The sequence below is a fragment of the Leptonychotes weddellii genome, chromosome 6 (assembly GCF_054177405.1).
Source record: "Leptonychotes weddellii isolate Sample4059 chromosome 6, ASM5417740v2, whole genome shotgun sequence".
NCBI lineage: Eukaryota > Metazoa > Chordata > Mammalia > Carnivora > Phocidae > Leptonychotes > Leptonychotes weddellii.
Window position 1 is genome coordinate 17800399 of NC_138374.1, and position 16833 is coordinate 17817231.

General features: G+C 51.4%; 1 protein-coding gene across 1 annotated transcript; it reads right to left on the reverse strand.

Moving 5' to 3' along the window:
- Positions 1-2618: 2618 nt before the first annotated feature.
- DUSP5 (dual specificity phosphatase 5) lies at positions 2619-15058 on the reverse strand. Its single transcript, XM_081823568.1, has 4 exons — positions 14467-15058; positions 9568-9716; positions 6343-6562; positions 2619-3385 (listed from the first exon to the last, which is right to left on the reverse strand). The coding sequence occupies exons 1-4, from the start codon at positions 14843-14845 to the stop codon at positions 2985-2987; spliced, it is 1149 nt and encodes a 382-aa protein (XP_081679694.1). The 5' UTR covers positions 14846-15058; the 3' UTR covers positions 2619-2984.
- Between the last annotated feature and the right edge of the window lie 1775 nt (positions 15059-16833).

Below are 16833 nucleotides of genomic sequence, written 5' to 3' on the forward strand. Positions count from 1 at the left end.
GAGAACTACTATCTCTGTTCTCCCAGCACTGGGGCTAGAGACCAACAGAGGTGGTTCTTCACAAACTGGGGATGAAGGAGCCAGACACCACCACCTTGAACTCCCCACCTGGCACTGGAAGCCAGTGAGAAGTTGGTCTTGACACAAATGGTGGTGTAATTAATAAGATTATTAAGGGAGTGAGAGTCAAAAGCCATCCCCAGCTGTGGGGCTTCACTTGGCTTACCCTCCAGTGACTCACTGGCTTATGAGCAATCCTCATATGCCTGATTTAGAGGACTTACTCACCCTTCAGAGAAAGACTTTAATGCAATAAAGCAAATGTCAGCAAGTGGGACGCAGCTTAGCACATCACCCCAGCCTGCACCCAGTTTCCCACCCCGTCTCTCCCTGCTCCAGGCCCCTCCAGCCACTCAGCACCTGGAGAGGCTTCCGGGTCACATTCCAAGAGGCTCAGGGATTTGAAGCCCCGGAAGGAACTCAGGCATCAACATGACCAAACCCTGGAGAATTTTGGTCCAGCGAGGTTATTAGATTAGCTCCAAAGTGCTAGAGTTAGGGGCAAGGTGAGGGCTAGAAGCCAGGACTTCCCTCTTCCCTGTCTGACGTTCTTCACTCCACTTTCCGTGAAAGCCCTGCTTGGCTTATGCAGATGAGGGGCATGAGGTGAAGGAAATGCAGCCTCTCTGGCGTGGGTGGCATTCTTCCCTGAGGACTTGCCAAGGAATCTGTGGAGGGAGAGGGGCGAAAAGGAAAGGCTTGCAGAGAACAAGGCCTCAAGCCAAGCCTTTGAGGTGAGATGTTTAGAAAGAGCTGAGCTACCCTGGGCTAGGCCGCCATCTTGCTATTTGTGGACATAGTGCCTGAGCGGGGGAACAGGCCATCTCTCTGGGCCCCCCAGAACCGAGGGGTATGTTTGGAACTCCCACATCAGGTCCTGATTAGGAAACAGGCCCCAAGAGTTAGGCTGAGGCAGAGGCCTCGCCACGTGTGGGGAGAAGTCAATATTGTTCTTTCCTTCCTCCACCAACATAGGAAACAACTCAGTGGACAAGTCGATCCAGCTTGGGATTTAAACCCACTCATTGGGGCGCCTGGGTGGCTCAGATGGTTAAGCCTCTGCCTTAGGCTCAGGTCATGATTCCAGGGTCCTGGGATCGAGCCCCACGTCGGGCTCCTGGCTCAGCAGGGAGCCTGCTTCTCCCTCTCCCTCCGTCTCCCCCGACTGCTCATGCTCTCTCTCTATCTCTGTGTCTCAAATGAATAAATAAAATCTTAAAAAAAAATAAAATAAACCCACTCATTGACTGAGGGAATTACCTGGCAGAATTAGTCCCAAGGGTGAAAAAGAACCGGGGCAGGCACTTACGGTGAACTGTCACCTAGTTCACTTCTGTCCCTTGGGCATTTTTCCAACCTTTTCTAAGTGTGTCTGCCATGTGCCAGGCACTAAAAGGAGGCTGACCACAAGCTTGGCATTCAGGTTTGCTGCGATCAAGGGCCTTGAGCTTTAAGGGACCTTGGGGATCCTCTAGCTCATTTCACTGATGAAGCATCTGAGACTCAAGAAGAACAATTTGCCTGGGCTCATGGGAGTCGAGAGCCCTGAGTGGGTGGATGCTCTGACCACCTCTCTGTGTGGCCGGCACCTAACGACTCCTCTTGCAAGTGAGCTTAGGGAAGCCTCTCAGTTGGAAAGCAATATTCTGCATTGTTAAGGTCACTGGCCGTGAGCAGATGCAGACTCAGTCTACAGTGGTACAACCCCCGTCACCCTAGTGCTCGTCTGGATCCAGTGAAATATGCTGTGTCCCCACCTAAATGTACTCCTGCCTTATTACCCCAACTCACCAACACGAAGCATTGCTTTTTTTTCTTTTCATCTTTTTATTTTGCACTATAAAAAACAACATCAACAACAACAACAACACCCAGTAACATACTGCTTTTCTTCACATTCATATGGATTTTAGGAAATTATTGCCTTTTCCCCCGGAGAGAACCTACAGACAAAAAAGAAGTACCACATTACAAAATCTGCAAACCCCAGAAGTCCACAGCTTGAAGACAACCCCCAGGGGCAGGGAAGATAACGTGTGTCACGAGAGACGAGACAAGCACACATTAAGGACAGTAAGCTGGGGAGACGACCGTGTCAATGCCACTGACCCAGACGCGGCGGGTCCCTCTTTCTCTTGGCACCCGCTCCCACCCCCTGAAAGGGGTGATTTTTGGTCGAAGGTCTGAAGAACTCCTTTCAAACGACACAAGAGATGCTTTGAGGAGAGGGGTGACGAGGAAGGTTCAAGTATGAGTAAGAAATCATGCGAAGTCCGAAGTCAGGGAAGAACCCACAGTGGAAAGGACACCCAGAGAGGTCGACGTCTTGCTACGTCAACCATCCGCCTCCACCTGGACCCAAGAGGGAGTCTCGGAAACATGGGAGGGTTCAAATCAGCATCTAGATGGCGTCCCTCCAAGCCCTGGACAGGTTGCTTTCCTGACTGGGTGGTGATCAGCTTATGCCCTGAAGCAACAGACAGATACGGAGACTGCCAAAGTTAAAAAAGTAAGGTGGAATTGTGCTTCCTTCAAAATGAATTGGCTTCGTCACTGCCTTTTCTCCTGGTCTAGCAACTGCTCTCTCCCACGTTGCTGTGGGTATTTATTGCCTTGCACTGGAAATGAAAAGGCGAGCTCGGAGGTGCTGGGCCCGGGCGGTCCTGAGAGGGCAGGGGGTCTGGAAGTACAGTAGTCGGCACGCGCTGTGCTCTCATCATGGCTTGGCCTTCCTTCGGTCCCCAAAACCTATCCCCGCTGTCAGCATCAAGTACGTTTGCAAGCCTGGTGACCGCTCATTGTCCCGCCGGGGCAGCAGGACAGAGTGAGGTTTTCAGTATTGCACAGGTATGAAATGTCCACGAGTTTCAAAAAAGCAGAATCACAGTTGTTCTTGGGGCTGGGCTGGTTCCCCGATCCCGGTTTTAGCAGGATGTGGCTGTGGCCATGGGGCTCCTGCCGAGCTCTGAGACTGTCGAGTGGGTGGGCACGGGGGCCAGCACCGAGGTAGGGAAGGTGCAGTAGGAACCCTGCAGGTCAGGGCTCAGTGTCTGCAAATGGGCTATGAATGACGAGCTTGCTGCCTCCCCTTGGCAGGAGGGAGCCTGGGGCGTGGAAGGCAGGATCTCAGACTCATACTGCAGGAGCTGGCCCATGAAGCCAAAGTTGGGCGACACCACACTCCTCCGCTGCTTGATGTAATCGAAGGCATCCTTCAGGCGGAACTGCTTGGCTTTCATGAGGTAAGCCATGCAGATGGTGGGCGAACGGGAGATCCCAGCCTCACAGTGGACCAGGACCTTGCCTCCCTTTTCCCTGACACAATCTGGAAGGAAGAAAAGACAGTGAGGACGAGTTGGGACTGGAACCCAAAGGCAATGATGCCAAGATACAAGGATTCAACACAAAAGTAACCTAGTCATCAAAATGTCACATCTGTCCAAGAGCTGAGGTTCCCAGTCTTTAATTTAATACCCACTGGCAAGGACAGAGCTCATGGGGTCCCCCCAATGTCTATCCCCATGTAGGGCCTTTCTAATCTTCAGACGTGCTTCCCTGTTTTCCAGGATACTTGCACAGATTCTGCCCCTGAAGGTGCTAGATCTGGGGTAATACTCCCTTTCCTGGAGATGCCATCCTAACTTGGGTTCCACGGATGGGTTTCAAGAGGACATTGCAAAATCCCTGACATTGCATACAAATTTATTGGGTAGGTACATTTTTCTGAGAGCGCCCCAGGGTCAAAGACTGACTCAGAAAAGCAATTCCTGCCTTTTGGGATCTGATTCTAATGGGGAGGACCTAGGCCCTCTCCTGCTAGAGGCCTGCCAGCCTCCCTGGGTACCCTGTCTGGCTGTGCCAGGGCGGGATGCTTGGCTCAGCTCCCAGGGTTCCCACCACCAAACATACGATAAATAGTGCACAGCCACTAATTATAGCCTGGCTAAGTGACGCTTACTAGACTGGAAGATATAAATGGCTTTCGCAAACTCCATCTTGCACAACAATGGGACTCACTGCTATAAAGCTACCACCAACAGTTAGCATTCTTTTTTTTTTTTTTTTTTAAAGATTTTATTTATTTATTTGACACACAGAGAGAAAGCACAAGTAGGCAGAGAGGCAGGCAGAGAGAGAGGCAGAAGCAGGCTCTCCACTGAGCAGGGAGCCCGATGCGGGACTTGATCCCGGGACTCCAGGATCATGACCTGAGCCGAAGGCAGTCGCTTAACCAACTGAGCCACCCAGGCGCCCCATCAGTTAGCATTCTTTAGCTCAATATGACAAGGTCTCCCTCCTTTTCTGTTCCACTCCTCCCCCCAAAAGAACTACAACAGCTAAAAAGGAGGGGCAAAAAGTTACACATATATATATACACACACATTAAAAACCACAATTAAAAACCACAAAAAACAGTCTTTCCAATTCCCTCTCTTGCTAGTGAGGAAACAATTACAACATTACAACACAGGAAGTCTGAGGTACCTGGTACAATGTAAAGCCACAGTTGTGCAAAAACACTTAAAGTTTTGAAGGGCAAATAAAGTCAGCTCCCTTACCCAGCTCCCTCCTCAAGTTCAAGAAGTTTACAAATGAATCTGTAAGATCTAAAAGATCAAGTTTCTGAAGAGTCAAGGAGGAACCCCGGAGTTTCCTCAACAGAACAAAAGTCCCAAAGGATACAGTGTAGCTCATTAGAGGTACCCCCAATTTAGTCTGACTCAAAAGAAAAAAAGTTCCTGTAAATTAGTTCAAAGGGGACCCCAACCCTTAGGATTGCACGGTCATGACTCCGATCTTCCTTTGCTCCTTGTAGACTAGCTTTTAATTGCCCAGTGCCACGTCCAAGAAAGCAAAGGGCCTAGAGTATGCTGTTTTTGCTCTGCCCCTCAGGGCTTGTCTACCACGTGCCCTCCCAGACCCTCCCCTGGGAAGGGGTCAAGTGCATGGTATGGGCTCAGTGCCCCCCTTTCACCAGCAGGGCAAGGAGTCTGGGGAAAAGCATCATGTGCTCTCAAAAGGCTGTGGGTTTGTGTGGTTGCGTACACAATACACAGGATGGAGAGGGAGGCTTCTGAGAAATGGATGGGGGCGGGTTTCATGACCTCACTGAGTAGCTATCCAGGTAATTAAATAACAGGCAGAGAAGGGCAAGGCATTCCCAGGGTCAGGGAGACAATGTCAAGGGGTTCCCATTCTGAACCCATCATTTGGGCTGCCTCTCAGAGATCCAAAGTAATCCTGTCAGCCCAGAGGCTCAGAGGACCAGGACAGGCTCAGCCTTCTGCCTCTGGAGACTTTCCCAGTGGGTTTCCTATAGAGGAGAAACCACGTGTGATGAGCACAGGGCCCACCACGTGGCTGAAGGGGGTCCCCTTAATTGCTACCTGCCCTGAACAGTTATTGCTGTGCCCAACACCTGCCTTTCCCCCTCCAAAAGCCCTCAAAACAAGATAAGGAAAGTCACACCTCAGCTTCAACACCTACGTGTGTTACAGGGGAAGAAGGCAAGGCCACAAGGTTGGGGAGTCATGCCTGCAAACCTGAAACAGCCACCGAGGCAGAGAGGGGGGAAAGAGAGGCTGTCACACGAGGGAACAATCCAGCCTATGCTCAAGCGGTGGAAACCCAAGGCCCAGAGCCCTTTCCAGGCAGAGAGGCCAGAGGTTTCCAGGCCTGTCCAGGGGACTAAATGATAACTGCCCAACACAACGCATGAAAGATGCCAACTTCGCTATGCACAGAGCATGGAGCTTGATCAAATGCTATCTCTAATCCAAAATTAGCTGAAAATGCAAAACAAATTGCCCCTAAAGCAGTCTGCCAAAGACTGTGAAAAGCTGCCAGGGCCCTCGGGGCTCGGTGTGTAAGTAGTGCTCTCTCAATCCTTCTGTTGGCTTTCTAAAAATGCCCCAACCTACGTAGGAGCACAGTGAGGATCGTTCTTTCCCTCCCTTGCTTCCCTGGCGTGGAGCATTACGCACGGACACACTCTGCTTGCCACCCAGCTAGGAAAAATAATAAGAGCGGCAGTGAGTATTGCCATAAAATTATATTAATTCATTTATCTTGCAAATTAAAACTCCTATTAATAGCAACTCAAATCCTGCCCTCTGCCTCTTTGGTGGCTGCAGCCCTTCCTGGCTCCAACTCCTGGTGGTCGCACAGACGAGACATTTTTCTTCTTGGCAAAGGCTAGCAGCCTCCATCGATACCTCAGAACCGAGAACAGGTACCCCTACTGGGCTCCCCGAATGACTGAGGACGAGTGACTGAACCTACCGATGAAGTCTATTGCTTCTTGAAAGTGGGAGCTAATGTCGGCTGTGTGGCTGTCTTCCACGGGGATCCATTTGTAGTGTAGGTGGGTGGTGCAGGACTCGGAAATCCGTCGGGAGACATTCAGCAGGGCCGTGATGTGCAGGTTGGCGAGGAACTCGCACTTGGATGCATGGTAGGCACTTCCAAGGTAGAGGAACGGAAGGATTTCAACTGGGCCGCCCTGGAGGGAGGGGAAAAGGACAGCCGGGAAGTATCGGATTAGCTTGCTCCTTTAGGAGACGAAGCAAAACAACCCCGACCTACTTGTTGTAAGGTGGGAGGTTCCCTTTCTGGTTTCCAGGTAGAGAGTTCAGAGCCAGGGTAGTTCAGCCCAGAGTGTGGGGAGAGCCTGGCAAACGCTCTACCCGACGTGGCTGCCTTGTGACTCAGTGACAGCCAAGCCCACGCAGCAAAGATGTTTCATTTTCTTACACATATCGAGGTAGGGAACGCTAGCAGCCTTCCTATGCCGACAAGGATGAGAAGATGTGCGTGAAGGGGAAGAATGGAGAGGCTTATGCTCACATTCCAGCTGCCCCAGCAGCACCAGGGCAAGCCTTCTAACCTTGGGGCAGCCCTGGCTTCCTTCGAGATGGAACAGGTAAAAACTCAAGACGAGTGCCCCCACCTTACAGTCCTGATATTTTCATGGCGTATTTCATCAAACCTAGGAACCCGATGATTGATCCTAAGACACATGTGGGTTTCAGAGATGTTAAAGTGTGCCCCCCAGAAAGGTTGCTTCTGGGAAGTGGAAATGACCACTGTTTACCTGGAATCCCTAAAGAAAACCTATTAAGCCAAGGAGAGAGGGGTTCCTCCTCCCACTGATCTTTGTCACGTGGGACTGAGGGTTTGTGAGAGATGCTTACATCATTACCCTTTCGGAAGGCCACCCACACACCAGGTTTCCAGTTAAGGAGGATCCCAATTAGAAGCTGAGACCATCTACCCTGAGGCAAAGTTAAAAACAGCTAGCTGGTCAGACTCTGGCAGCCTTAGCAGCTCCAGGGTGGCAAGAAAAACCAGAGATAACTGGGACAATGGGAGGCCCCAGAGACTGAGAGAGAAACACTGGGCTTGGGGGGCGGCGGTGGCAATGGCTAAGTCTCTGGGAGCCTTTCTCGTATCATCCTTCCGTTTCCTGTGTTCCCATTTCCTGTCCCAGAATAAAAGCGGAACAGAAACTCTGCTGGACTCATAATAGGGAAAGGGGTGTAGGATGAGGGCTAGCAGAAGGCAACGCTCAAATTACCTGGCATGTGGTGTGTGCTTTCTCTTTCCTGAGAAATCAAGTGTTCAAGCAAAGGCCAGTTTGGCCACTTAGAAGAAAGTCATAGAGGATTTTACCAAAGACAGGAAGAGTAACAACCAGTTTTTTTTGTTGTTGTTTTTTTTTAAGTAGGCTCCACGCTCAGTGAGGGGCTCAAAATCACGACCCTGAGATCAAGATCTGAACTGAGATCAAGAGTTGGGTGCTTAACCGACTGAGCCCCCCAGGTGCCCCAACAACCAGTATTTTTATTAGCACCTACTAGAGCTGGCCCTTGGACTTAACACTTTCGATGTACCTACATAGATCTCTCCCTCTCTTTAGTGCCTGGAATCTTACCCAATTACTTCTAAAGCCTAGAACAACACACCCCTGAAACCATGGGTCTTTCTTTTTCTGAATCCTCTGTTTAGACTCAAGAGGAAGAAACCGAAGGACTTCAGAAACCCCAAAGGTTAACACAACCTTGCTTGGCTTCTCTCAATGCAGAGCGCGTCTAAGAAATAGCACTAGGGGGTTCCCCGATGAACCTTGGGAGACACGTCAGGGCCTCCCCAGTCCTCTCTTGGCCAAAGGTCTGCTGTGCCTTTGCAACATCCTGACAATTCTCGTTTCTCTTTCACTTTCTGAGAAATGAGGGGAAAACACCACCCAAACAAACAGAAAATAGAAATCCAGCTAAACCACATGCCCCTGGCTTGAATGCTGAGGGTTCATCATACGCTGTGTTTTTTAATAAAGGAAAACAAACAAAATAATAACCCTGGCACCCTGCCAAGCTAATAGATTTCCTGACCAGGGATCCCATTCCAGGGAAGTCACTTGGCTTTACTGGGAAGTTTATTCCCAGGGGCAGAGTTCTGCTCATGCCAGGCAGCATCCAGACGTCTTCCTTCTTATGATCTGGACATGTTAAGTACATGTTGTGGGAAACACTTGAAAAGCTCCTCCCACCAAGTCAGGTGCCTAGGATGGGCCCCTTCCAAAAGAGGTTCTGTTTCTGTGGAAAACAGAACGAGGCCTTGAAAAGAACCAGAGTTAAGAGAAGGGAGGCGTTCTGGGCCTACTGTTGCCAGCCCAGCTACAGGATTCTTTGCAAAGAGATCATCTCCAGTTGTGAGACACGTTTTTTCCCCTCTGTAAAATGGGAAGGTGGGCTTTGAGCTCTGGTTTCTGCCAGCTTTGGGTCCTTGCCCGCCTTTCCCTCATCCTCCAGCACTAAAGGGGACCCCTGACTGAGCCTTTCACACACTTTCAGGCTTTAAAGAGTTGCCAGAAAGTAACATTCCTGGAAGGGGGAAAAAAAAACCCCACATATTTGTAGGAGCATGAAATCCTCTACAGTGTCTCTTGATCTTCTCTGGTTTCAGAATTTATGGAATTGTAAGCAGCAGAAACCCTTAGAGCCTGCTTAGCCATCCAAAGGGTAGTTTCCCCACAACCCTCCCCCAGTCCCGTTTCCGTTAAAAATAACAAAAAGACACATCTCCACAGGTACTAGGTTGGTTTGCAGAAACTGCAGAGCATGAACAATTACAAAGAAGATTAACACAGGAAGCCTGAAAGTCAGCTCTGAAACATCTTCAGGGAAACCTAAACTGATATTCTGAAGCTTCTCTGCACTTCCTAGGCCAACTAATAATAATGTATCTTTCACTTCCCCTTTTCTCCAGAAACTGTCAAGCGTCCTGTGGCTCCTTTGGTCTTGTCAGCTTGTTTGCTGGAAAGAAGCCCATTTACTCTTGGATGGAAACTCAAGTTGGCAAGCAACAGCTCTCTGAAGCTAGAGGGCTCTGCCAACACCCTGATCCACAGAAGAACGCACCAGTGCTACTGAGTGGGGAGAGGGAGAGCCAGGGGGCCGAGGAAGGAACGGAGTCCGCAGCCAAGACAGCATTTCCAAAACCACTTACCTGGTCATAGGCTGGCCTGTAGCTGAGGCTGAGCACTGGTTTCCCACACTGGCTCATGAGGGCTTTCTCGGTTTCAACCTTCTCTTGTGAAATGGGCTGTACGTCCACACAACACTCAGGATATTCTGAGTAAAAAGTCTCATATCCTCCTGCAAGGTTAAAAAAGAAAAAAAAAGGAAGATAGATGTTAAGCATTGATTTCTCAGGCTTTTAGAAAATGTCCAGAATTAATCAATACCCTAAGTGTGGAAGAGTCAATATTAAGCTAACATAGATTCTGGTCTTGTAAAAAAAAATTGAGCCAAACCAACTAATAGCTTTGGAACAGAAATGGGCTACACACACACACAAACACACATTCCCTCTTTTCTAAAAAGTTATAGTTCAGAGAGGCAATGATTAATTTTTGCATCTATCAGAAGCAGCTGAAAGGAACTCTGACATCTGGCAATATTAACAAAATCCCTCCAGAAAACAAAAGCTATTTTCACTTACTTATCTAAAATGAAGGTGTGATTATGCAAAATTGCATTCACTTGCAAGAAGAGACTCCTGAATTGGTCTGATTCATGCCTAGCCCATTAGCTCTGAACTGGACTATAGATGCAATCCCCTCTATTCATAAGGGAATGGGGGCTAATATGAGGTTTAAACTCAGTGCAATAAAACAGCCCTGCCCTTTCTCACTCCCAAGGAGCTAAAGAACACTGCTGACAATCCTCTCTATAGGTCCAATTTTGAGTAATCAATCTAGTTAATTACCTTCCAAACCAAACTGGAGGCACGAGGCCTTTAGAACTTAATTCTCAGTCCCAATATGTAAAAACTGTTTCTCTCCCCTTCAAGACCACCTACCCTTCCTATCTTCCTTAGCTTCCCCTCCTGATCTTTCTTCCCTACGAGTCCTCAAATGATAACTACCAGCAGGTATGACTGTAAAAATCCTTAATATTACATTTAAACTTCTCCAGATGGGTCACTTAAGGTAAAAAATACTCTCTGACCAAGTCACAGAAACTTGGGCATATTAAAGAAGTCTCAGGCCCAGAACTCAATGGGAAAGAACCAAATGAAAAACATGCCAAGTGCTACCAGGTGAACAGGACAGTCTCACTTGGGGAAGCCCTCACTCCCAATCCAAAAGGACCCAAGGGACTTCCGAGAGCCTCCAGAAAACCTGCTATTTCTTTCTGACCCAGAGAATTCACCTAGGGTCAAATCATCAATTAAATACGCATTCCGAGCCCATGTATTTTCCACAAAGTCCCCTCTTTCTTCTGTCTCTTAGTGGTGTGATAGGCCCACAGTGGAGCCCACGGTGGCCTTAAACCCCTACAGTAGACAAATGGTTAATGGATAACATGGCGGTCTCCAGCTCCCTCCCAGAAGCTGCAGCCAATTCCTAGAATGAGTCATCTTGCCATTACTGCTTCCTCCCAGCTTGCTGGAATTGCCCCCGCCCCCATTGAGTACACTCAAATCTCCTCTGTGGTCACTTCAACAAAAAGCCCATTGGGCCCTCCCCAGATGAGCTTCTGGTCCTCCTGGTCATGATAGGAGACCACACGCCAGGGAGTAACGGAGGTGGGAGGTGGTGGTGTTTGTGGCTTAGTTTCCTCCTGCCCCCACCGTAGCCCCTGGACCCTTTCCCTCCTAGGATGTAGACAGAAGGTCACACTTAGGGACCCACAGCTTCACTGGAAGAGGGGACCCTAGTTAGTAAGTCACTTCCTGTGCCTGGGCCTCCAACGTTTTGGGTTCCAGGGCACAAACTGAGTGATACGGGATGGGAATATGGAGTCAAGAGTGGCCCAGGCCCTCCCAAACTTTCCCAAGAATGAGGCTTGGGAAAGACAAGCCTTCAGGCCACCCCAATTCTTGTCTTTAAATAGCACACTTAAAAGAGATGGCTGTCAGGACAGACAGGAGGTGCGGGTGTGGGCTGGGTCCTGCCTGCCTGTTGACAAAATAAGGCAGGCAGACAAAGCTGCTCAGTGTAGTTGAGGGACAGATAAACAAGGGGCTGTCTCTTCAAGCTGGGGTCAGGAGTCCTTCAGATTAGATGGTCTCTTTCACCCACTCCCTTCAGAGGCAGGGAGAGACAGACCGTTCTCTGGTGCCTCACTTGAGCTGCAAGAGCTGTGGGAATTCTTTTGGCTGCTTCAATCCTCTTCAGAGTGATTCTGCTTTTGATCACCGCTGCATGACCAAGGGAGCAGAGAAGCTGCATGGACACTGTATATAAATACACACTGACAATGCCATTAGGTCGTCATCCCATTTTAGTGTAATTTTGGGGGGGGGTGGAGGACGATAAAGGGAAGTATAAAAGTCATTATTGCCCCCAAGATCTGAAATGCTGCTAGATTAAAACCTGAATTCATCATATCTGGATATGAGGTAGATGAAGAAATAAAAATTTTCTTGGACAACAATTTAACATTCGTAGTGTTATAAAGTAGCACTAAAGATAAAAGATAAAAGATAAAATTCCTACTGAAATTTAAAATGCACACAACTATCAACCTGGCAATTCTCAGAATCTCACTGAAAGACAGTGCACACGTAAAGCATTTGAACAAAAAATATACCCAACAACATTGCCTCAAATAGCGAGGTTGAAAGCAACCTACTGGCTACCACCATGGGACTGGTTTAAGAAGTAAGGGGCACCTTACTCAGTAGGTTAAGCGTCTGCCTTTGGCTTGGGTCACGATCCCAGTGTCCTTGGATCAAGCCCTGGGCCCTGCACCGGGCTCCTGGCTCCCTGCTAAGGCGGCGAGTCTGCTTCTCCCTCCCCCTGTTCGCATGCGCCCTCTCTGTCCCTCTCCAATAAATATTAAAAATAAAAATAAGTAAAATGGACACGTATGCTCTGATAAGGATAAATCTCCCAAGATCTAGTTAAGTGAAAGAAGCAGGAACAGGAAATATACAAAACCATTCTATTTTTTAAAGATACTGGTGGAAGGGCGCCTGGGTGGCTCAGATGGTTAAGCGTCTGCCTCCGGCTCAGGTCATGATCCCAGAATCCTGGGATCGAGTCCCACATCGGGCTTCCTGCTCCTTGGGAGCCTGCTTCTCCCTCTACCTCTCTCTCTCTCTCTGTCTCTCATGAATAAATAAATAAAATCTTTAAAAAAAAAAAAAAAAGATACTGGTGGAAAACTAACTTGTCTAAAGACGAACAAAAAATAGTTGGTGGCTGTCTCTGGAGAGTGCAACTGGGTTCAAGGGCATGCAGAAGACCCACTTCTAATCGTACAGCCTTTGTGCTTTTAAAAATTTTACCTGTGTGTGTTACTGTCATTTAAAAAAAAAAAAACATTTTTAGACATGAATTTTCCCGAGATGTGAGTCTACAGAGCCTACAGAGCCGCTTACTTCCTGTGGCAGTAACTTCTAAACAGTCAGCATGACCCCCCCTGGAGAGGGGTGGGGAGCAGAGGTAGGACGGGGGGTTTCCTGGACTATATCTTTCATGCTACTGGGAAGGCAGTAGCTTTTCCTGTACTCATGGCTAAGAATGGGAGGCAAAAACCACCATCAGGAAGAGAAAGAAATCCCGGGCTAAGTGTGAAACTTCTGCAGAGCTTGGAGGGCATCCCTCCTTCTCCTGCAAGCTGAGGCTGGTGGAGAAGGAAGATGATCATCTTCTGCCTGTCATCTCCCTAACAGGAATAAAGAGGGGACAGTCTGCAAGAGGTGCTAATAGAGGTGGGGGTTGCGAGTGTGCTCTCCAGGTCTGGAGTGTGTGAAATTCCCCAAGTTGCGTGGTTTTGAAACAGGGCCCTCAACGCTCAGTTCACTGCACCCGAGTTCTGAACCACATCACTGCTGTTTCTCAAGGTGTCTGCAACAGCCTTGGCAGGGCCTCGGGGCACAGCTTGGGCTGAACACTCATCTCAGCACTTTGGACTGTCTTCCGTACGTTGGAGGTTACAAAGGACCTAAATACAAGGCGGGAGAAGTCATAGGAAGTGACCCAGAAATCAATGCTCTGTAATTTGAAAGTCAGTCACTCACTACCCGGGCCGGGGAAGTCGAAGTCCTCTCTCCAGCAGGTGTAATGGACGGACCGGTGGGGCAGCTTCTGGGGCGTCTCAAACCAAAGGCGACGGAATCCCCTCCACCACCACCCTGCTACACCTCTCCTAAATCCTGGGGCTCGCTGGCCGGCAGCCTCCCACCCCTGGCAGACAGCAGGAAACCAGCCCCGGGGATGATCTGGGGGGTGGGGGGGGAGGGTTTGAGGGAAAAGGTGAAAAGGGTGGGAAGGCTGTCAGCTCCAAATGGAGCTAGAGAAAGGCCTGGGAGGGGAGAAGGGAAGGCCGGAGGAAAACAATAAAAAGCAGTAAAATGAAGTGGAAAGGAAGGGGAGGGACTGGCCCGGGTCAAAAAGGCAAGAGGGGTCGGTGAAGACAGCCTAACACACGTTAATTGTCCAGGCGGGAGGAGAGGGGACGCCGCGGCGCCACGCTCCGGGGGGTCGCGACCTGCTGATCCCGCCTGATCTGCCTGTCAGAAAGGCTCAGAGCCCAGGCCCCAGCGAGGGCGGCTAAGCCGGCGCCAGCAAACGGGGGCCCGCGCCCAGCACGAGCCGACGGCCCCCGCGGCTGAGAAGCGGCGCCCCCGGCTGCGCAACCAACCCCACCCACCCAGGCGGCCGGGAGCTTTCGAGGAACGCGGGTGGGGAGGGGGAAGCTCTGAGGGCTGACACTGGCAGCGCCCTCCCTGGCGCCCGTCAAGCCCCGGGGCGCAGACTCGGGCAAGTGGAGACTACCGGGTGCCGGGTCGCGGAAGGCACCCCGCACGAGGAGGGGACCCCAGAGCCCCGGGGCGTTCGCCGCGCGGGGGGGGAGGGTGGTGACAGGGGCTCGGCGGCCCCGACGCGCTCACCTTTTAGGAAGTAGACCCGCGGGCCGGCGGGCAGGCAGGCGAGCAGCGAGGTGAGCACGACCCGCGCGGCGCTCTCTTCGCGGAGCTTCTGCCAGTGGCGGCTGCCCTGGTCGAGCACGACCACGGCCGCCACGCCGCCGCCGCCCTCCTGCAGCAGCCGCGCGCGCGCCGCCTCGTCGGGCAGCACGTAGCGTGCCGACACCGCGCCGCCGCGGGCCCGCCGCAGCACCACCGAGTTGAGGTTGACGTTGAGCGAGCCGCGCACGCTCGAGGCGGCGAAGGCCAGGTAGGGCCGGCAGTCGAGCACCACGCAGCGCGCCGCCGCCTCCTTGCGGAGCATCTTGCGCAGCTGGCGCCCGTCGAGCGACGTGACCTTCATGCCGCCGCCCCGCGGTCCCGCGCCGCGCGCCCCGTAGGTGCCCACGGCCAGGGTGCCCGCTGGCGAGGCACGGGAGGGCGACCCGCGAGGCTGCGGCCGGCCGACCGACCGACCGAGCGAGCGAGCCCGGCGCCGGTGCGGCCGCTCAACTCTTCTTTCCCGCCCCGGACGCTCGGCAGCCGGCCCGGCCACTCGCCGCCCCAGAAGCCGGGGATTCCGCCAGCAGCGCCGCGTTTTATGTGAATGACTGTGCGGCCTGTGACGTGGCTGCCCATATAAGGCCGAATATGGGTATTTCCCCGCCCCTTCGGGCTGTGGCCACGCCCCGGGGAGCCGGAGGCGTGGGGCGGGCGCCGGGCGTTAGTCAGCCGGAGAAAGAGGAAGTGGAAGGCGCCTCCCTCCGCTTTCTGAGGCTTTGCGCGGAGAGACACTCACTCGCGCATCACCGAGGGCTGCCGGTGGGGTGTCAGGAACTCCACGAGGCCGAGGTGACCCACGCTGTGCGGGAAGAGGAGGAAGCGGAGGAGGCAAGGCCTGGCGCCGCACAATCCGGCTTTGAGTTTCATAGACGTAGGTTCCGAACCTGCTGGGTGGGGGCCTGCCAGGCACCGAGCCAAGGCCGGGCCGAGGGGAGCCCAGGGCCAGTGCCCCCAGATGAATCGGAAATGGATTTTGGTCTTCACCCAAGTCTTGACGCGTGAAATGAGATGATAGCTGGGATTGGCTTCAAGGGATGGATTATGGATGACTCAAGATTGGGTTTGTGTTGGTAACCGTTGAAGTTCAGTTATGGGTACCTTATGCTGGGTTCATGATACTGTTTTCTCCACTTTTCTGTTTGCTTCAAATGATCCATAATAAAAGTACCTAAAAGTAAAAATGGAGAGAAGAGCCAGCAAAGGATTAACAGCCTTTTCTCCGTCACACTTCAATAATAATTAGAATAATTGTTTTTTGAGGAGCTCTTTTCTGGCCCCTGGAAAGTCTGTCACGGAATCAGCTGCAGTATCAACATGCATCCGTTGATGGAGCTCAGTCCAGGCAACTATCCAGGTGGCTTCTGGATTTGGGGGATTATCTGTGGATCAAGTCTAATCCCAGGCAGTCTGCCCCCACCAGTCCCCAGCAACGTCAGGCTTCCCATCCCCAATCTTAGTGAACTGGACACGTTCCCTCATTCAGCAAGTATTTATTGAGGGTCAGCTTTGTGCCAGGGACCCTGCTAGCTGCAGGGACAGGTGTGAGGGAAACATGCTTCTACCCTGTAACCCGTGACCGGAGTGGGGAGGGGGCTGCTCGGTGGAAAACAGCCTGCCTCCGCTAGAAAGGTGCTTGTTTACTACAGACAGAGGAGAATGAGGTTTTTAGAAGGAAGCAGAAATCAAATTCTGAAATCACAGGCAATCAAACCGGACGCTAGATAGTTGCTATTGGGTCACAGCGGCATTCAATCAGAGGCGCTGTCCTGGCCCAGACAGTAGAGACGTAAGGAAGATGGGATGTGAGGGTTTTCTTTCTCTGTGGGGTTATTCCTGCCAGCCTTCCCTGCAGTTGTCTCCCAGTGTCACCAGCAACATCCACCACCAGACATTTCAGCCAGAGCCACGCAAGCCTGGAGCACCCACAGGGCCAGGCTCTGTGTTGGGGGCTGGACACCAAAGTGAGCAGGACCCACTCTCTGCTCGGGTTGCCCCAGCCCAGAGAGGAGGCTTGGCGCAGCCACAGGCCTCTGTAAGGTCCTGCAGTCAGTATGGAAAAGCATCCAGGCTGTAGGGAGTGGGGACCTGGAGAAGGCCTCCCAGAGCAGGGGAGAGCTGAGGGGAACTTCGAAGAATGAATTGAGGTTAGCCAGGCCTCAAGGGGGAGGGTGGAAGGCATTCCAGGCAGAGGAAACTGCTAGAGGTAAAGAAAAACAAAACAAAACAAAATGCCTGCTTGGTGTGTGGGAGACCAAGGCACTTCTGGCATTTATTAGAAAATTAAGCAGG